The sequence below is a fragment of the Amphiura filiformis genome, chromosome 6 (assembly GCF_039555335.1).
Source record: "Amphiura filiformis chromosome 6, Afil_fr2py, whole genome shotgun sequence".
In the NCBI taxonomy this organism is placed as follows: Eukaryota; Metazoa; Echinodermata; class Ophiuroidea; order Amphilepidida; family Amphiuridae; genus Amphiura; species Amphiura filiformis.
Genome location: NC_092633.1, coordinates 57,988,304 through 58,010,767, shown reverse-complemented (window position 1 = coordinate 58,010,767; position 22,464 = coordinate 57,988,304). Strand labels below are relative to the sequence as shown.

Sequence of the window (22,464 nt, the reverse complement as noted above, 5' to 3'; positions counted from 1 at the left end):
CATTTCGTCTAAAAAATTGCCATTTCGTCTACTACTGGTTACGATCTGTAAAAACGTTTAATGAGATGAGCTTGTACTACTATTCTACTGCACTTGTATTACCTTTAATTGTGAGAATCTCACTGATTATAAACCAATTTAAACCAGCTCTCAAGCGCATCGTATATTATATTTATCATTATTAAATCCTACTTGACATATATACCTAATACCATAATATATTAATTAATGTATTTGAGTAAATATTACATGATTGATCACTCTACAAGCTGCCCTGGATAGTGTCATTATTATCACGCATGCGCAAACAATCACGTAATATAATATACATCCTCACTGTAACTGGATACAGACAATTAGCTTGAAAAGCTTATCATCTTCACAGTGCTGGGGTAATATTGAATTCAGAACAGATGGTTTTCATATACGTGGATCTTGGTGGATGTTTTCTAGTGTTAAACCAAATAGTAGTCAAGGCTCCTGCGTGAATTATTTAAACAATTAATTTTTCAAACGGGTTTGCCATTGTACAGGGAGTGTAACCTGTAAGTTCAGTGGTTGAGATTGAATGGCTCTGGCTTCAGGACAAATAAGGACAACAAACTGTCCTGAGCAATCTATCACGGCGTCATCACGGAACATGCGGTTTTAAATGCATCTAACTCCACAATGAAGACTTATTTCATCTCGTGTTTCGTTGTAGCATCAAATCTTTCATACAAGTTCAAATTTTAAAATATCATTGAATTGATACATTGGCTATATGAAGGTAAGCTTATACACTGTTGAATGTTCAATGTTTAAGTTTGGTGGTGAATACTGATGACTATATGGAAGCTTACAAGTGCCACCGAGAAGTTAAGCTACTTATCTTGGTAAGTCGACTTCGTAGGGACAATAAGATGAGATGCCAATATTATGGATCTCGTCAAGTCGACTTTCTATGGACGAGAAAATGAGACAACAAGATTGTAGATCTCATCAAGTATTTCATTTTGTCAAACGTTATTCCAGACTGTTACCGATGTGCTTTTTAAAGTTTTACTATAGCCCGACAGCATAGTTGCAATTTTCTTTTACCCCTCGACGATTTCCGCTGCGCTGCGTTTGTAGCAAAGAAAAAAACGCACGCAAAACGTTGAACTATCTTTCAACAATCTGAGAAAAAGAAATCTTTACAGTAGGATCCATCCCGACCACATTTGTAAATGTAGTGTAATGGTAACTTCATAAGAAATGTTAATTCTTTTTTATTCATCTGTTAGTCTAACTGCTCTGTTTTGTGTTTTTGTAGATTTTCCATTTTAATTTCAAATGTATATTGTGGAGCACATACCCCAGTCAGTAATTAATTTGATAGCCGTTTATGACAAACATTATACAAACAAATGATCATCATCATCATCGTAATCATGACCATGATGATCATTACCATGATGATATTGACTATAAATTTCATGTAATGCGAAATGGAAATGAGCTATAGTAAGTGCCATAACCATATTTTCAATATAATATCAGCGCCTTGATCTTTCAGAAAGGCTATCAATGGAATCTGCCCAATGTATCCCTGATTTGGGATTTCAGGCATTCAGATCCACCCAGTGGCGGCGAAGCAATACATACAATACAGAGGGGGACGAGCATAATTCGTACCTGTTTGATTGGGATAGTTGGGCGTGAAAAACTTGAATTTGACTATTTTAGCCCAGAATGAAGCTAATTTGGGGCTAAAGAGGAAGATGTATAGGACACTTACTGCTTAATGTTTTCTTCTATTTGGATTGTTAGGGGGATATCCCCATGGAATAAATGTAGGGGGAAGTGTCCCTCCAACTACCCCACACAATTTACGACGCCTATGCATTCACCATATCTCGCCTACCCCTCATTGACCAGCAGATAGTTCATGCAGCTCCTCATAATAATTTTATCATACCATTTGTAATTTCAATTGCAATATACTCCAATGCTAATTTCCTGGACGCGTTTGGTTCATATATATTATTGTTAATAGTTTCGTTGGTGCGAGACACGTGTTATCAAATAGACGTATATTTTGTGTGTATATTGGTACATTTTGTATTAATCTCGCAGAATATAATACAGCCGATGGAAATCCAACACCTCTTGATGTGAAATATAATGATAATGCCACCCGATATGTGAGCTGTTTATAATAATCACGAAATTTCTGTTATTAGCGTACAGATTAGTGTCATTTCAAAAACACTTTTAAAATTAATAGCATTTTCTTGACGCCAACCTTAATGGCCGCTACACACATTACCAATATGAAGTGTATGATATCAACAACAGCTTAGGATATAAAAGGTATAAGAATAAAATGGACATCAATTTCTGACTAAATCTCCTTCTTTACATAGATATGGCTGTTTCTTATGCTCTACGTAACCAAACCGACGTATAGACAGGGTAAGTAAAATAATTTATGCTCAACATCCAGGTTTTTATTTCTGGATATCTCAGTGCTGACACTCTACATAGGACCAAAAGTTACCTTTCACAAAAGGCTTTGTATTTTGAAAAATAAAATATTTATCAGACGATATTACCATTAAATCAACAAACCATTTTCAGCTCAACGCATGGAGGTGAATTGCAAAGGCAATTTGATCACATTTGATCACAACTACATCCACTTTTTCAACCTAAAATTTCATATTGTCACACCAATGTGACGCGCAAGTATGTTTTAAAAGACCGTATGTGAACAATAAAGCCACAGACTACTACATTTCTCTAATTTCAGCTATAATTGAGAATCCTCTAATTTTGTATTGACTTTTTCGCCAACTGTTAATAGACATACATTAAGAGCCTTTGTCTATGCAGCTGCTGCTTTTCATTCGTATTTGGCTAAAAATACACAGGAAACCTTCCCAGTAGTTATGATAACTAACATTATTATTTTCTCATCATTCTGTGATAGATAATAATGTAAAATCAACACAGATGCTGTAATGTATAACTTTAAAAAAATCCACCAATATTTGTGACGTGTCATGTCAAAAGGAGACACTTTTGGGCAGGTTATCAATTCTGAGGTTTTTACATATCTTAAATAAAGAGATATTTTGCTCCACAACGCCGTTTTTTCGAATGAAATCGGACATTCCAAAGCGAAGATATTGAGTTCGTAAGTTATGGTATTATAAAATTGGAAATCAGTTTCAGTTTTTTCAGTTTAGTTTATTTTCACCATACAATATTATACAAACCAAATAATGAAAGAAAACATTGGTGGGGAGACCAAAAAGAGCAAGGCTCGAAATGTATGGTCACCCTAGAAGTTGCAAATGATGATAATTATAGATGACTACCTTAAATAACTACTAAAAACATGACAACTACAAACACGAAACAGGACTGGGTAAGTGCAGAACAGGACCGGACAGGACATGTGCAACTAAACACTAAAGTGAAGGCAGTGATGATGGCATATAGCAAAATTCAAATTAACTATAAGTTACAGGTATAAAATAAACAAACCAATTAAGTTACTGATAATATGACAACAGATATGACTTATATTTTCTTTTAAATACATACAGTGATTTGGCATTCTTTAACTCATGTAAAATTGTATTCCAAATCAGAGGACCTTGTCTTCTAATTGTATTTCTTGCTAAATCAGTATTGAAATTATACGGACGATAAAATGAGGATATGCGGGTGGGGTAGCTGTGAAAGGACCTGTTTTGAATGAAATAATCGGCAAAATTAACAGGAAGGTTATTGGAAGCATAATTGTGCATAAATGAACAAAGGGTTAATTTGTGGATGTCATAAATAGTCAGAGTATTAAAATTCTTAAATAAAGGTGGAGTATGCTCGAGCCAGTGAGAATTCGAGCAGATCCTCATAATTCTTTTTTGTTTTAGATGGATTGAATGGAGATTGGTGTTATTTGAATCTGCCCAAATTAAATTACAATAAGATAGGTGGGGAAGCACAAGAGTATTGTATAATGAAAACAATGTTTTGGAAGGGAGAACTTCTTTAAGGCGATACAAGATACCACAATACTTAGATAAAATATTAACAACATTTGAAGTATGTTTTGACCAAGTTAAAGACTCGTCTAAGAGAACTCCAAGGAACTTTGTATGGGAGACTCTGGAGATTTTGACTCCGTCAATGAAATATTTAAATCATTATACACACGATTGCTATACCTGTTTTTAAACATAATGTAATTTGTTTTGTCTACATTTAACGACAACTTATTTGATTTAAACCATACAGAAAGCTTATCTAATTCCTGGTTAACAATAGTTATTAAATCAGGGAGGTTAGCATGCGAAACAATAACATTTGTGTCATCTGCATAGGTTACAAAAGCAAGTTTATCAGAAGAAAAAGCAATGTCATTTAGGAAAATGATGAAAAGTAAAGGGCCTAAGACTGAACCCTGGGGCACACCACATGTTATATTACGATATGATGAGTTACATTCATCTAAACAAACATACTGAGTTCTATTGGTAAGGTAACTCTTGAACCACACGAAGGCACTTCCTCTGATACCATAATGATGTAGTTTATCAAGAAGAATGTGATGATCAATCGTGTCGAAGGCCTTGGAGAGGTCCAAGAAGATGCCCATTGTATGTAATCTTTTATCAAGGTCTGTAGCAATCTTATCATAGGCGGTAATGAGTGCCATGTAAGAGGAGAGCTTTTTTCGGAAACCAAATTGACAATTATGAAGCAAATTATGACATTCAAGAAATTTATACAATCTTTTATGAATAATACTTTCAAAAATTTTGGAAAACACAGGTAAAACAGATATAGGACGATAATTGTTACATAAAGTAGCATCACCAGATTTGTAAATGGGAACGACACGTGCAATTTTAAGTTCATCTGGTACAATACCTGAGCTGATAGACAAATTAAAAACATGACATAAGGGTATTTTAATTAAATCAGTAACAATCTTGACAATGTCTGGTTTAACGTCATCAAAACCACTGCTAGTACCAGCTTTAAATAAAGAACAAATATCAACGACTTCCTCAACATTAGTTGGAGATAAGAAAAGAGAGTGCATAGGTGATGGAACTGAATTGAGAAAATCATTGAATTTTGTGGGAGTTGAAGGAATATTACTAGCTAAATTAGGACCAACATTAACAAAGTAATCATTTAAACCATCAGCAATTTGCTGTGAATCGGAAACAATAGAACCATTAATGACAAAAGAATCAGACAAAGGCTTCTTCCTTCTATTACCTAAAAGATCATTCAAGACACCCCATGTCTTTTTAAGATCACGTTTGTGGACATCAAGTAAGTTACAGTAATACTGCTTTTTAGATGCACGAATAACAGAGGTCAGTTTGTTCTTATAATCTGACAAGGCACGCTTGTTAGAAGCATTTGGTGATGATCTATACTTTCGATAGAGTTTGTCCTTTCTGCTGATAGACCTAAGAATTGCCTTGGTGATCCATGGTTTATGAGGAATGCCTTTAGCCCGAGAGATACGTTTGCGCTTAACAGGAAAAGAGCGATTGTACAAATCATTGAATTTTGTAACAAAATTGGAATAGGCTTTCGTAGGTGATGAATCATTCATAATATTATCCCAATCTGTGAGCTGAAGATGATTCTTAAAGCAATTAATATTATCTTGATTAAATGTACGACAATTGATAAATTTAGGACTATGTTTATGTAAATCAATAGCACCAGTAACTTGAAATACGGGATAGTGATCGGTAATGTTATTAACAAAAATACCCGACTTAATCTGCTTACTTAGAACATTTGTGAATATGTTGTCAAGAATACTCGCTGAGTTATTAACAATACGTGTAGGACGGTCTATAAGTGGAAACATATCATGAGAATAAAAGTTATTGACAAATTCATTAACCTTGTTGTCGGTGTCATAATGAAGAATATCAAGATTGAAGTCACCAGAGATGTAACACAATTTATTTTCAAGTGAAATACGATCGAGACAGTAAGACAAATCAGAATTAAAAGAATCAACATTAGTACGATGGGCACGGTAAACATTACCAACAATGATGTTTTTGGATTGTGGAGAAATGATTTTAAAAAAAATGGATTCAGAATAATCAATATCATTACGATCGGCTTGGATTAAATTTAAATCGGGTCTGGCTTTAAAAGATAATAGAGAGCTTGCGAAGTGGAGTTACTTTAACTTTAACTTTAACGTCTAGAGGATTATAGAGGATTAGTATTCAAAACCAAAAGTTAACGCCAGAATCTATAGTGTGCCGTAAATTATGATGAAAATACGTCATAATTAAAACAATGGTTTGCATATTTCCTCATAGACTACATAATTACCACTTATGTATTGTCTAGTTAATAGACCAATTATTGGAAATCTAATTTGGTTTGGGTAAAAATCAAAATCAATTTTGTTCCAAACGTCACACTTGATATATACATTTGTGTGTGCTCATGACGTACACCAAATCAGCTTGCGGAACCAAGTTTTTGGCTTGACTTCAACGCCAAGGGGATTAAGTTCCAGGAAAATGGACTGATTTTACGCGACCCAGCAGTGTAGTGAACTTCTGCGAATTGCAGCTACTGTGAACATTTTTTTACAACGTTGCGTGTCTTATAATTACAGCTCTATATAACCAAATATGTTTGTACTGTTCAGGTATTTTATTTTATTCTTATTTTATTCATTTAGGCCTATATTATGTACCCCAATTCAGCAGAAAGCTGGTCTAACATGTGCCACGCTATTATACGCATAGGCCTATGGGTATTGTATGTCAACCAAATTATTCATTATTAAAAGAGGAGGCCTATTTGTTACAAAAATAAGAATGTCAGAAAAGGTGCATCCAGAAATATGTTGGTTGAAATTCAAAATTCTGGGAGTTTTTAAAGAACAAAATGAGGATCATTCGGGGAGATATATTTAATTCGATCAGAATGCAAAGAGGAGTCCTTGCCCTCCTAAAAGAAAACTCCTGGCAACACCACTGGGGAGTGGGAAATTGAGGATAGATGAATAGATGGAGGGAGGGGATGATATGGAGAGGTGGTGATGGTGGTGGTGGGGGGGGCTAGGAGAGCAAACAGATAAATGGGCTTGTGTCCTGATGGAAATATAAAATTGACAAAGCTGACGTTTACTGGAATAATAATTGAGCTTTTATTATAATAATCCGGGACAATAATATAGGCATATCACAAGAATATTTAATTGAAACATGTTTAGAAGTATAATATTAGCGTATAGCTAGCTCATAACATAGGCCTAATTCCCATTGCATTGGTCATCGCCAAGAGATGTAATCCATGTTTATTCAAACTAAGCGCCTATTGTAATAAGTGTTACCAACAAACCACTTCAGCAAACAAAAGGGAGAAATTTGATGCAGTCGCTTTTACATACCCTTCTTTTGATCACCCATTGATACACTTCCCCTAGTTTAAACAACAAGACGCTGTTGGTACAGAAACCAATCTGACGTTCGCGTTGAAGTGAAGTTGAGCAAGAAATCGAATCGATATTTTTGAAGTTGCCGTTAAAGTTCCAGTAACTTCATTCCGCAAGCTCTCTAATGTATTATGAACATAAAGAGCAGCCCCGCCACTTCTCCTACCTTGACGAGGGATACTTATCAAATTATAATTGGAAATGTCAATCAGGTTTGAATGATCCTCCTTGAACCAGGTCTCGGACAGGGCAATAATCGAAAAGGTGAAATTCAAATTTGAAATGAATGCATTGATAAAATCCTGGTTCTTGTTACAACTACGTACATTTAAATGCAAAATAGAAAACCCAGCTTTAAACGACAAGTTAAAGTCAGATGAAGGATCAAACACATAGTTGAAAGAATTTAAAATGCCAAGGTTTTGAAGGTAATCATGCGATTTGTCATTAATACCGACTTCAAATAAGAAAGGATTGAATTTTAAATCTAACATCTTATTATAATCATAAGAATTATTGAAATAACGAATAGTAAACAGAAATTCACCATCATCAAGAATGTGATTAAATGGGAAAATATCACCAGAGCATTTGTAACAGAACCAATTGTTGTCTTCAAGATTACCATAAACACATCTTTTATGATACATAGCTTTACAGAACTTACATTGAATAGAATTGCAATTCACCTTATAAATACACTTATTACATTGATTACACTCAGCCATCACACTACCAACATATAACAAAGAAACACAAGAAACAAAGAAAACAATAAATGGTAGACAGAAAATAGACATTGAGATATCGGCCTTTAAAAATATTATTGACAATGTTGAGAGTAGGAATTACCTTGAAAAATGCCTCAAGAAATGCCAGTTATATTCTGGTCTGAAACTATCAGACAATATTTTAAAACTTAATAACATCACAAATTCGCAACAAACCCAAATTGTGAAAAAATCGGTGACATCCCGCTATCTCTAAGGACCGCTATCTCTAAGGTTCGCTATCTCTAAGGTTCGATATCACTAACGTGTAAAGTCTATGGAGATCAGAATCCCGCTATCTCTAATAGAGAAAAGGGTTCGCTGTACCTAAAAACAAGTCCGCTACTTCTAAGGTTCGATATCACTAATTTAGAATAAGGTTCGCTAGTTCTAAAGTCCGATATCACTAATGTAAAATAAGGTTCGCTATCACTAATTTAAAATAAGGTTCGCTATCACTAATTTTGAATAAGGTCCGCTGTCACTAATTTATTGAAGTTTCGCTATCTCTAAGGTTCGTTATCACTAATTGCAATAAAGGTCCGCTATACCTAAGGTTCGCTATCACTAATTTTGTTTAGGGTTCGCTATCCCTAATTAATTAAGGTTCGCTATCTCTAAGGTTCGCTATCACTAATTTTGATTAGGTGCGCTATACCTAAGGTTCGTTATCACTAATTTTAAATAAGGTCCACTATCTCTAATTTTAAATAAGGTCCGCTATCTCTAATTTTAAAAAAGGTCTGCTATCTCTAATTTTAAAAAAGGTCCGCTATCTCTAATTTTAAATAAGGTCCGATATCTCTAATTTCAAATAAGGTCCGCTATCTATACCTTATTTATAATTAGAGATAGCGAACCTTATTTAAAATTAGAGATAGCGAACCTTATTGTAAATTAGAGATAGCGAACCTTGTTTGAAATTAGAGATAGCGAACCTTATTTGAAATTAGTGATAGCGAACCTTAGAGATAGCGAACCTTAGAGATAGCGAACCTTAGAGATAGCGGACCTTATTTAAAATTAGAGATAGCGAACCTTAGGGATACCGGGATTGTTAAAATTAGAGATAGCGGACCTTATTTTAAATTAGTGATAGCGAACCTTAGAGATAGCGAACCTTTAATAAATTAGTGATAGCGGACCTTATTTAAAATTAGAGATAGCGAACCCCTGACATTTGCACCACTAGCTCTGCCCCCTGGGGCATGGCCATGGGCCCATTACCTGGCTGCCTGTGTGTTGGTAGTGGCGGCATGTGGGTCTGGGAGCCTGACTGTGTGCTCGCTTTTGCTATGGGATGTTGGCTCCTGGGACGTATGTTGTGCTGCCTGCTCGTGGGTAGTGTTTTGGGGCCCATGTGTGTGCTCCGGTGGGTGGAGTGAGCGGTGGTGGGGGTCGGGGCTTCATCCAATGCAGGTTATGAATAACGTATTATTTCTAGTTTCATATTAATTGGTGCATTTTTATATCTTTAATTTCTTTTGAACTATTTAAATGTTTGTGTGCAATTTTTCGGACTGGGTAAACCCCTGACTTTTGCACTTCTAGCTCTGCCCTCTGGGGCATGGCCATGGGCCTAATCCCGACTGCCTGTGGGTTGGTAATGGCGGCATGTGGACCTGGGAGTCACCTGTGTGCTCGTTTTTGCCTTGGGATGTTGGCTCATGGGACGCATGCTGGGGCTGCTGGCTCGCGGGTAGTGGTTTGGGACCCGTGGGGTGCTCCGGTGGATGGAGTGGGCGGTGGTGGTGGTCAGGGCTTCATCCAGGTCTTTACACTGGTTTAGGTAGCTGGGGTGCTGTTGGAGTGTTTTTCGGGCTGACCCCGGTGTTTGCCTGCTGGTAGCATGTCTTGGGCGCAGGGATGTTCTTTTCCATTCAGTTATGTCCCTGCGCTTCTGTTTCTTGTTCTTGGATATGCTGAGTCAGATCTGACGTTGCTCCAGCTTTGGCCCCAGATACCATAATCCATTGTGTTTTGTCATAAAAAATTAAAAAACCTTTTTCTCTACTGTTTGTATATTTCCTTGATGCTTTTGATGTAATGTGCAATCATATGACCTATGCCTTAAATGATGTTTTTATTGTATTGCTCTTGATGTAATTTGTTGTAATATGTGCAATCGTAATGATATAATGTTTTATATGCCGTTTTTATTGTGTATTATATGTATGGCCTTGTGCCACCTGGGAACCAAGGGAGAACAGTGCCAGTGCATTGATTGGTCACCCCAGGTTAAATAAGAAATAAATAAATAAATAAATAAATTTAAAATTAGTGATATCGAACCTTAGGAATACCGAACCTTTTTCAAAATTAGTGATATCGAACCTTAGGTATAGTGGACCTTTTTCGTAATTAGTGATAACGAACCTTAGGGATAGCGAACCTTAGAGATAGCGGTCCTTAGAGATAGCGAACCGTAACCAAAAAATCACCCTGGGCAGATTTTGGCTATTTCTCCATTTACGATCCTGCCCAAAAGTGTCTCCTTTTGACATGACACGTCACATTTAAGCCCGGGGTTTGTTATATCTGATCACGCTGATTGTTTAGTATAACTTTTATCTTTGCAACAGATACACAAAGAAATTTGGACATTCCTTCCAAACCTGACTTCCAAATCAATTACAACATGGAGAAAATGGCAAGCCAGGCTGAATCTAATGATGACCCATGTTTACAGCAACTGATTGAATCGCTAAGAATGCTGGTAACGTGTGCACAAACTCATTATCATAACCAGATTGATACCAAATCAAAACAAGATGGCGCCGAAATACCTACATTGGCCACTTTAGCACGGTATTACAATCTCAAGAAAACTAACGAAGTAATGGTCCGTGTTCTTGTTATTTTGTCTAAGCTGTTCCATCGTTTTAGAGTTATCTGCTATGGAAACATGAAAGACGCCCGAGAAAAGTATTGTCCGGATTTCTTTGAAAGATTGGACAAGGTAAGACGTTTTTGCTAATCGTACCTGGCATTCTTTTCTTAATATGCGTTTAGGGGGTACGGTGGTCTAGTGGTACTGGTTCTGACTCATAATCTGAAGGTTGAAGGTTCGAACCCCTGCGGTGGTGCTATCGTATTGTGCCCTTAGACAAGGCCCATAACCTCTATTGTCTCACTCCACCTAGACTCGTTGTGCGGGAGAAATGCAGCACAACAAAGAGATGTGCATCTTGGCCTGTAAGCTAGACTAATTCCAATCAGCCGTCTACACTTCGCATGTACTGTGTATGCTTCGTAGTGACGACTGATTATCTTACAGCCAATATCATGACGGACTTCTGAAAACTATTCAATGCGACTTCAGTTGTGCGCCGTAGCGCGACTGACTAGCGGCGCCCGCGTACCGCGTCGCTGTACCGCGCCGCTGTGACAAGATCGCGCTCTGAACTTCTAAAACAACAAACTCGGTCAAAAGGTCAATTTGGACACAACTGCGCATGCTCTATGCCACAGGAATCCTGTTGCAAAATCCGTCACTTTTTTTCCATGTAGTTTTCTCAGTCGTCAATCCAGACGGTTGACGACTGAGGGCAGCAGTCTAGCCTGTAAGCATTGCTCCGCCATGACTTTACCTTTGTCGTTGCACGAGAACATCAATTTTCCCATTGTCAATGTTGTAGGGGCTTCTCATTCCAGCATGAATTACCACAGGACACGGTATCTAAAATAACTTTAAAAAAAAAGAAGAGGAGGTTGGAATACGTTTTAATGTGCGTCTTCCTTTAGCCCACCCGTTGAGGGCGACGTCATTGCTTTGTTGGAAAGAGTACCTTTTGGGAAACTTCATGTATATATTCATTAGATGGTCGGCCTTTTCTCCCATCTACATACACTTTAAATACATATCATTAAATCTATATTTGTATTTTTCTATTTTTTATAGTTTTGAATTTTGACCAACTTTGAGAAATTGTCACGAAAATTGGTTGAAAAATGTTTAATTTGGCTCACAAATAATTTTTAAAAAGGCTGATTTTCGGCCAAATTTAAAATACTTTTGGTAAAGTTGATCAAATATCGCCGTACAAAAAATATCGAAGACCCCCCTCCCCCGGTTTCAAGTGTTCATGTTTGTAAACACGTTACTGTGCTAAATTCATAGATCATGGCTCCCTTCGTTTCATCAAAGATCCGCTGCCACGAAATCATGTTTACTTAAATAATAACAAAAGCCCTCATTCTATTTTTATTTCCTTCTGTCACATTCGCCTTATTTTAACAACATGTATTTTGGTGTACATGATGCAATGGAATGATATTATGGGGATTTCTAAATCCATAAATAAATCTGACTAACTTTTTTATTGTGTGATGAAAGGGGATCATATCAATTTGTAAGCGCTCTTTAACAAAGCCATAGTTGGTTGAATTTACAACCGTATGACAAAACAGGCGAAAATAGTAACTTTTTGCACAAGATGTGCAATTTAAAGAGAATTGGTCATTGCTCATTAAAATGAGGCTAGTATATGGACACTATAAGTGTGCTCTTTCATTTAATGACATACAATTTGAAAAACATTGTAAGGAACACTTGGGGTTTTTACTTTTAAAACCTACATTTTGGTCAAACATTGTGCTAAAATAGGTGGTTTTCTGTGAATATTCTCAGTCATCCAGGTAGATAAACATAATAAAATGAATATTAAATCTGTTCATCTGGACTTACTATTTTTTTGATAGCGACAGTATCGCGTCTCATCCAAGACGCATCATCAGGCTGACTGATCAGGTTGTTGACTATTGACCTGTGACACACTTGATGGTATGACGTCACATGAGTGTCGCATGGGGTCAAGTGTCAGAGTTCACGACTCGCGGTCAACTTGATCAACACAAGAAGTCGAAAGCAAGACAACAACAAAAGTACGAACGTTTGATTTCTGTCAAATCTCGAGCGGATAGAGATAACAATTGGCGTGATAAGGATGGATTAGACCAGGTTTCGCTAGCTAAGGAACGCTGGGTGAAAAACCTCTCCAGTCGGACTCTTTCTGTCGCGGAAAAGGATGTCTTATCGCGAGGATTAAACTTCTCTGTCACGCCGGATAGGATCCAACATGTGGAGCTTATTACAGCAACAAAATCAGCGATAAACCATATAATAATCAATTGGACGTCGCGAAAGCGGACGAATTACGTGCTCAAGTGACTGCTTGTCTTGTTAATGCTAAACTACCACCATCAAATATCAGCAAGGAACAACGCACTGCCATTTCGACGCTAGATAAAAACGACAACATCCTTGTGTTACCAGCAGATAAAGGTAGATGTACTGTTGTTTTAGATACATCTGACTATGAAGAGAAAGCCAATGCTTTGTTGAATGATGTTAAAGTATATAAGCCGTTGAAACGAGATCCCACGGCTGGTTACAAAAAGAAAGTAATCGAGTCTCTTCAACAATTAGAGAAGGCTGAGGACATAGATCGTATTGAATATCACAAGTTGTACCCGGGTGAAACGGTACCGGCTTTTTACGGTCTTCCAAAGATTCATAAGCCTGACATTCCTTTGCGACCCATAGTCAGTAGCATTGACTCTGTCACTTATAATGTAGCCAAACAATTGTCGTATATCATTGGCCCTTTAGTTGGTAAATCATGCCACCACGTAGCCAACTCCAGTGATTTGATGGATAAGCTTAAAGACATTCAAGTGGAAGATGACGAAACTTTAACATCTTATGACGTATCCACAGCAAACACAAAAATGTTTTAAAAACGTTTTAAAGAAGTTATATTTTGGCTTTTGGTTTAGGTAAAAACGTTTTAATAACATTAAAATGTCGGGTTATATGAAGGTCATGAAAACGTTTTAAAACGTTTTGTATGAAAACACACTACAACAATATTTTTAAAATGTTTTCAAATGTCAACACTTGAATAACATTATGTTTAAATATTTGCACCCAACAAACACAGAAATGTTCTTAAAATGTTTTTAAACGTTTTAAAAACATTATAATGTCGGGTTATGAAAATGTTTTTAAATGTTTTGTATGAAAACACACTACAACAATATTTTTAAAATGTGTTTCAAATGTAATTGTAAATTTTTTCGCAAACATTTTTTGCCAAATATTTTGTCAACACTTAAATAACATTATGTGAAAATATGTTAGAAACTTTTTAAAAACGTTTTAAATAAGTTATATTTTTGGCTTTTGGTTTAGGTAAAAAGTTTTAATAACATTAAAATGTCGGGTTATATAAAGGTCATGAAAACGTTTTAAAACGTTTTGTATGGAAACACACTACAACAATATTTTTTAAATGTTTTCAAAATGTTATTGTAAACTATTTTTGCAAACATTTTTGCCAAATATTTTGTCAACACTTAAATAACATTATGTTAAAATATGCAGTAGATTATCCAAAAAATGTTTTTTAATGTTATGAAAACGTTTTATACCCTTAATATACCCTTTATATAACCCGACATTTAAACGTTTTCTGACAACCTTTTTATAACCTTTAGCGAATGATGTCGAAAACGTTTTGTGTTTGCTGGGTCTGCCCTGTTTAAATGCGTCCCCCTGACGGTGCGGTCGAAGTAGTCAGAGAGTTTCTACTAGCGGATACTTCACTGAGTCAACGCACTAAGCTGACCACTGAGCAAATTTGCTCCCTTTTGGAACTTTGTTTGAACTCAACCTATTTTGTGTACGACGGGAAATATTACAAACAGAAACATGGCTGTGCGATGGGTTCGCCGGTTTCCCCTATCGTCGAAAATGTATACATGGAACGTTTTGAGAGGTTAGCCCTACAGTCCTATAACGGCACTCCACCAACGCATTGGTTTCGTTATGTGGACGATACGCTCGTGAAGTTGAAGAAAAGCGAACAAGCCCCTTTCTTTGAGCACATCAACGCTGTTGACGAGAACATCAGTTTTACGCAGGATGGTTTACATGACAACAAACTTGTTTGGTCACAATTGAGAACAATGGCTCGCTAAATACCACTGTGTACAGGAAATCCACACATACGGACCAATACCTGTTGTTCGATTCGCACCATCCGCTCATTCACAAACTCGGGGTAATTAAAACCCTATTTCATCGTGCGGAAAAAATCCCATCTACCGAGGAGGCTAAGTTGGAAGAACGCAATCATCTCAAATCTGCGTTAGGGACTTGTGGATACCAGAACTGGACATTTGAGAAAGCTCTCAAACCTCGCGAGAAATCAAAACCTATCTCGTCTGATTCCTCTGCCACAAGGAGCACTCGTCCAAGGAACATTAGCATCCCATATATTGCTGGGGTTTCGGAGAAGCTTAAGCGAATATTCGGGAAACACAACATCGCTGTCTCCTTGAAACCTGGCAATACTTTGAGACAGAAACTGGTGCATCCCAAGGACCCCCCCCCCCGTAATAAACAAAGCAATATTGTTTATGCCATCCAGTGCAAAGACTCTGACTGTGAGGACTCATATATAGGGGAGACGAAACAACCCTGGCATAAACGCATGTATCAGCACCGTAGACCCAGTTCTACAAGTTTGAACGATTCTGCAGTTTACACGCACCTCAAATTTGCCAATCATTCATTTGAGGATAAGGATGTGCTAGTGCTCGACAGTGAACATAAGTGGTTTGAAAGAGGAGTTAAGGAGGCAATACATGTCCGGCGGGAGGAACCTTCGCTCAACAACCTGTCAAGGACCTACGACGCAGCAATAGTCAACAACCTGGTCAGTCAGCCTGATGATGCGTCTTGGATGAGACGCAATACTGTCGCTATCAAAAAATAGTAAGTCCAGATGAACAGATTTAATATTCATTTTATTATACTTATATCTCCATATTAATTTTTGTTAAATTCTCTTACAGGAATCCAGCAGGATACTTCGGTTATCTCGTGAATTTTCAATCGCTAAAGAAGATTGCCTCAAAATGGAACAAGACATCACTGCCATACGCAATTCCTTGAGCGTCATTATTCAACAATTGGAACATTTGAAGAATTCACAAGATAACAATCGTCATCGAGAAAACTGGATTACCGAATGTTTGATTGAAATAGACCTTGATTGGGACAACGTTGAAAAAGCTAAAAATGAGCTTCCCAATGGATACGTACAAGATTTCTGAACAGTTTTAAAATGAGCACCGGTACAATTCTGGTTTACTCTGCCTAGCCTGTGTGTTAATTATAGTTATTGGTAAGGGTTATTGGTTAGGGTAGTAAAATAGCAAAACATATCAAAATCGTCAAAAGTCTCAAGCATGTTAAGTATGCTAATGGGGTTATTATTTTCTATTCGGCGACATTAGAGAATGAATTTGGAGAAAACCTTCTGATAATTACAAACACTCGCTGAGCAGCGAGACCTTCCCTCTAAGCTTTTAATCCGATAAGCTGATTATCTATTTGTTTTCATGAATTGGAAGACATTCTTTGATGTATTACTGAGCTCAATCATCTGAAATTACTGGAGCGTGAGCCACCCAGGCTGGTGGCTCAGCATAGTATTTTTATTAACAGAAGGTTTTCTCCAAATTCGTTTCCTAATGGACTGGTTAATATGTGTGATGTGTATTGAATGAATAGAAATTTCATGTATTTTTTATATTCGAGATCGTGTTTAGCTAATTCATGTATTTGATCTCGATTCTAGTTTTTCTTGTGGCCCAGGGCTTGTGGAAACATTTTGTACTCTGAATTTGCGTTTTGTGCATGCTTATAAATTTGCAAACCGCACGAGACATCCCACCGCATGCTCTGCTTTTGTTCTTTTTGCAGTTTCCATGGTTATGCGGTCTTGTGTAATCACTGTTAGTCTACAATCTGCTTATTTTATTACGTTTTTCAATGCATATAAATTATTATTGGGGAGACATACGTGGGCAATGGGTAGTTTACATTTTAACTAAACCAAAAAAAAAAAAAAAAAAAAAAATATGGAACTCATTTCATAATCATATTTCTAATTTATTGTGTTTCTTATTTGGTAACGTTCTTTGCTACCGCATAGCCTTTGGTTATCTCCTCCCTGACTCGTTTTATCGCAAAAGTCCGTCGCTCCATACATATGGCTATTTGATCTTTTATTTCATGAAATAAAGTTTTAGGAGCGACCAGAAATTAATATTGTTTGTGACGCCTCGTTCGTACTATCCTTTACATCATTCGCCGTAGAAGTGACGTAATAAGAGGATTAACTACCATAACAATAGATGAATACAATTTTTGAATATATCGCCCTGCACTGCAAGCAGGTTGCGCTCATCACCTGTGTATGTCTGCAATTATAGATTGAATACAATACCGCTCTTTTCAAAGTTACTTATCTTACAGGTGCGAGTGATCAGCATGATATATATTTTCTATAGAATTACGATCCAGGCCTTTATTCCTGTTCTTTGACATCAATGGTTCAATACATATATTCAAAAATTGTATTCATCTATTGCCACCTCTGGCTCTTCGGATAGAAGACACCCTCCCTACAACTGTAACCCAAGTTTTTTCCAAGCTGTCCCCAGGAAACCCTTTACCAGGAAATTGCACGAAAATGTGATAAAATGCGCACGTAGCGCGCGAAAATCTGCTATTTCAATGCTAAAATTCAAAGGGGAATGTATCGGAGTCACCGAGTCAGAAGGCAAAATTTCCAAATCATCCCACTGATCTGTTACTAAAAGAACATTACCAGGAATAGCGTGCAAAACAATTGCAATTTCAATGCTAAAATTAACAAAATTGAGGACAATATGTGCCCTAAAATCATGTTGGTTAATCTAATCCCGGTATTTTGATCCAGTACACAATTATTTTTTTCCAGGAGCATCAGAGGAGCTGCCCTAGCGCTGATATTATTTATGATTTACATTATAATAAAAATTCCCTTTAAAAGGGAAGGCCAGCCTCAATGCAGAAGAGGTCTTGTAAATAGTTTGGGTCACCGTGAAAGGCATTTTTTAGGATCACGCTTACATCCACGTTACATGACAGTTCACCAAACCATCAATGGTGAGAACATGCACACTGAAACAGCAAAAAGCATTAACTCCTATAACTCCTGTCAACTCTTTAATTCATTACTCCAAATTGTTCTGTATTTTTGTCTTTACTGCTTTTTACCCATGCTTATTATTAAAATCAAGAAATACACTGCAGTTGTTAGTTAATTCGCTATGTAAACTCAACTTACATGCACATTTTATTTTAAAATGATTTTATATTATTTCGCAATGTTTAGTTTACTATAAAGTAGATAGTGGCAAGCACATGATAAAGGACTGATCATTCACTACAATCTTCACTTTTAAACTGTATTTTTTGAATGTGTTGATTGTTAGTCCGAAACTCCTGCAAAGCTATGGACATGGCATCTTACCTACTCCATTCTGTAATAGTCTGCATTGGGTGTTTTCTCATTCTTCAATCATTTTGTTGAATGTAATTTTATGAATCAAATAAAAAAGATAGAAAGTGGCCTCACTTTAGTTATGTGTCATTTTACAGTATTTATAATTTATAAAGTAAGACAATAATTTATTTATTTTCTATAAGTGCATGTTAAAATATGGGATATATTGTTCAATATTATAGCTAGCCCCTAAAAACTTTATTTTCCATCGGATTTTTCCCGTTGAAAAGACAAAACTGATGTTAAAGATAGCAATAATATCATCAATAACATTTTGAGTCAATTTTATCCATAAAACGATACAGGATAGGATAGATAATTACTTTGACTTCAATGTGGTCCATATAATTAAGATTTTGATTCTACAACATTATTAGATCTGTTATCAACATATCAATTATGCACTCACAGGCAACCAAACATCATGCTATGATCAGTAGTCCACTGATATGACCTCGTTCCAGTGATCATTCCCCGCTAATTACTAATTGTTGACCATGTCATTTTTTTGATATGCTGATAGCTGAACAAGTTTATGTTTATATGTGTAGGCCTAACCTATGATAACTTTTTAAGTCATAATTAATTCAAACATAACTTTGGCAATACTCAATCGTTTTCGTTCGTTGAAACGGCAAAACATACTTTCTTTTCCTTGCAAATCGAATTAGCAGACATCAAAAAAATTTCCACCACAAGAAGTAAAAAAAATTATTCATACCAATAGAAGAAGGCTATAATCTTAGCTAATCTTTAGTGTACACAAATCCCATCTCAGAATTAGATACCAGCCCTATGGGCTGGCGAAAAGGATAGAATTATAACTCTTAATTTTTGAGATTCGTGTTCAAGTTCGAGATGAAAAAACACACGGACTTTCCAAGGCGACGTCTCACAGATCTACTCACAGAATGGCTTTACCGAGATATGCGCAATCCGGAATTAATACTAAATGGGATCAAATGTGGTAAATTTTGGGTCTAGAATAGACCAAAAGGAAGGTGCAAATCGTAAATTTTGTCACAACAAACGACAGAGCAGAGGAGGGGCCTGACTTGCCACCCTGCGCTTTCTCAATTGGTGCTGATGAACAGAGGAGGCATGCTCCCTGAATACATACTATATCAAGAACGAAACCAAACAAGACAAGAGGGAAACCAGTAATATCAGAACAAAACTATATTCAAAGAATAATATAAGAGCATAATAATAGAACATGAGTAAATTACAATGGATATAACTGCTCTTTCAATTTTGAAAACGTTAGGAAATTGAGATAACGGGATATTCCGTAGCTCCCCTAGAGATTTGTTTTTATGGTAATATGATCTATTAATTTTTGAAATAAACTTTGAGGTGATGAGAATATGTGTGAAGTACAAAAATCCAGATTTGAGGAGCATAATATGAAAATGTGCGATTAGAGGTTAATATGATTTAAGAGATTCAATTGTGTCTGGTTCCAAATGTTACCACATGTTTTTGACATAAATGAAAAGCATAGAACAAATACGTATGGAATGATTAAAATACAAACGAGTTTCGTTAAGCTGTGATATAGAAATTAGCGCGCAAATATTAGCAAAAAAATGTGAATTAAACACATAGTACTCCTCCAAAGTATGCAGAAATCATGACATATGTTTTGTTAAAATAGGCCTACAATGCATGTTATTATCCTTGTACTTTTCTAGGGTATGACGAAGAACATTAACCTCGTAGATCGTGTGCAACTGATTATCACCATGAGGTCTTTGCGATCATGTGACCCGGGTCATGTTGTACTGATTTCGCGGATCATAGTAATATTCATGTTACCATGATTACAAATGTGTAATTTATCTTTAAAGCACTAGCGCTAATGTTGTTGAGCGATTTAAAACATCTGTTTACGATCATTTTTTTCTCAGGCGAATGCCGGCAGTGATGCCTGGTAGTTATAGTTTTGTAGTTCGGGTCACAAAACGGATTAAAAGTTAGGTAAAACATTGTTTAAGCAACTAGTTCACCCGTAGCTGTGAGAGTAACTGGTAGCGATGCTATTTGGACCCCTGATGACCCCTTTTGACTTTTTGACATCTTCCCGTCATATCGAGGATTCTTTTTACCACTTTTAAGCCCAATTGGGCATTGACCCCATGTGACCTTCGCCGTTCGACGAGCAATTGTTCGACGACGTATATGTTCGACGACGTATATGTTTTGTTTTTATTTTATGCGGTTACCGGCGGTTAAACCGCGTGATTGTTTACAATAATAGAAACCGGCTCCAACCGGACGGAATCGCCCGAAACCGGCGGTCGAGTTTGGATTTGATCCCAAACTGTTTTGCAAAGAGCGGTCTTTTTACGATGACGTACTATTATGCGCTAAATTTCCCTAGGCTTTCGGGAATTGCCAATATTATATCTAGCTCGAAATAGTCAATTGTCATGTGCAACTTTATTACTGATAAAGCCAGTATTATTGTACCAAAATTCTCACGCAAGGCAATTAATTTTACATCAGTGATACTGATTGACCCCAGCCCAGCAAGAGCAGAGGAACTTCAAACTTCAATGCATTTAGAGTATCACGTGTGAGTAACTATTGAGATACTCTGCAACTTGCACCCTGTCTCTCCACCTCGTGCAAATCTTTCACTGTCTTTCAATCAGTGCCAAAGTTGTACTGGAAATGTCTCCTCCAAAAGTTGTTTGGTCACCCTTTACTCTTTGGATTAGGTTCATACCATCGACCAGAGAAGCAGAGTGTTCTGGGAATTAGCCAAGCAATGTTTCATTGTTCTGCAAAATGTGGCAGCTTTGTTTGTTTTCCTGAGTAATCTATCTGGTGTTGACAGGGACCAAAGCCTTAGAGGATGAGAGAGAATTTCTTCTATTTGCAAACTTGCGCCGTTGTGCCATCACTATGATGCGGGTAACGGAGATCTATCTGCTTTCAAGCTGATTGAAAACTTTTTTCTGAAAGTCTTCAGTTGATGGAATTTCTTTGTTGGCGAGTCTTTCGTTAATCTCTCATCTGTGCTTGCAAATTTATAATCATTGCCTGGCAGCTACTCTGATGTCAACAAAATTGGATTTCTTTTAAGAATGAAAAAAGAATAAAGAAAATTAAAACCCAATTTCATGGTCCCAATATAATCCATTAAATATGTAAACAATAGATGAATAGAAATAAATATAAGTAAACAATGTGCTTAATTTTTGTAAACAACTAAGTTGTTTAGACGTTTAACTCGGGATGATTAACGCCGAATTTTGATGTTTGATATGTCAAAAGTTGCAAATATAACCAATCAATGATGATTGATTAAACCGTGAAGAGAGTTGCAACTTTTTACCAATAAACGTGTTACCGCGTTATGTAGTGAACCCGTTGCTTACGATTGCATACAATTGTTTGATGATTTCGTATACGGAAAATGAGACTGTATTGTGAATATCTAAAAAGAGGTAGGTGCTTTTGGTGAAACTCGCTGTTGCTTTCGGTTTGCAATTGGGATTATTTTTGGTGGATTTCTTTTCTCTGTATTTATGAGCCAAGCTTGGAAAGGTTGAAAAAAGTGAGTATAAAGAACAATAAACGAATAAGGATGTAAAATATTATTTGGGTGATTTGCTTATTAAGCGGAGAAACGGGGACTACCCACCCCTAGTATGTGATTTTTGTGCTTTGGTGCTTTTTATAAGACTTATATTCTGATTTGTACAAGTAAACATATCTTTACCAATTATATGAAGGTTGATAAATCCTTCAATAATAAGGACATTTTCAGTGGAATCAAATGACACAACGATATAATACTTTGTTTTAATTA

General features: G+C 36.5%; 1 protein-coding gene across 1 annotated transcript; it reads left to right on the top strand.

Moving 5' to 3' along the window:
• The first annotated feature begins 357 nt into the window (after positions 1–357).
• LOC140155713 (uncharacterized) lies at positions 358–18,705 on the top strand. The gene is made up of 4 exons (XM_072178647.1): positions 358–769; positions 2,388–2,436; positions 10,824–11,200; positions 16,102–18,705. The coding sequence occupies exons 1-4, from the start codon at positions 764–766 to the stop codon at positions 16,360–16,362; spliced, it is 693 nt and encodes a 230-aa protein (XP_072034748.1). The 5' UTR covers positions 358–763; the 3' UTR covers positions 16,363–18,705.
• Positions 18,706–22,464: the final 3,759 nt, after the last annotated feature.

Excerpts from the sequence above, each read along its gene's own strand:
- LOC140155713 (XM_072178647.1), top strand. Across the intron at positions 2,437-10,823 it reads CAAACCGACGTATAGACAGG|ATACACAAAGAAATTTGGAC; the intron begins GTAAGTAAAATA and ends TCTTTGCAACAG. Across the intron at positions 11,201-16,101 it reads TCTTTGAAAGATTGGACAAG|GAATCCAGCAGGATACTTCG; the intron begins GTAAGACGTTTT and ends ATTCTCTTACAG.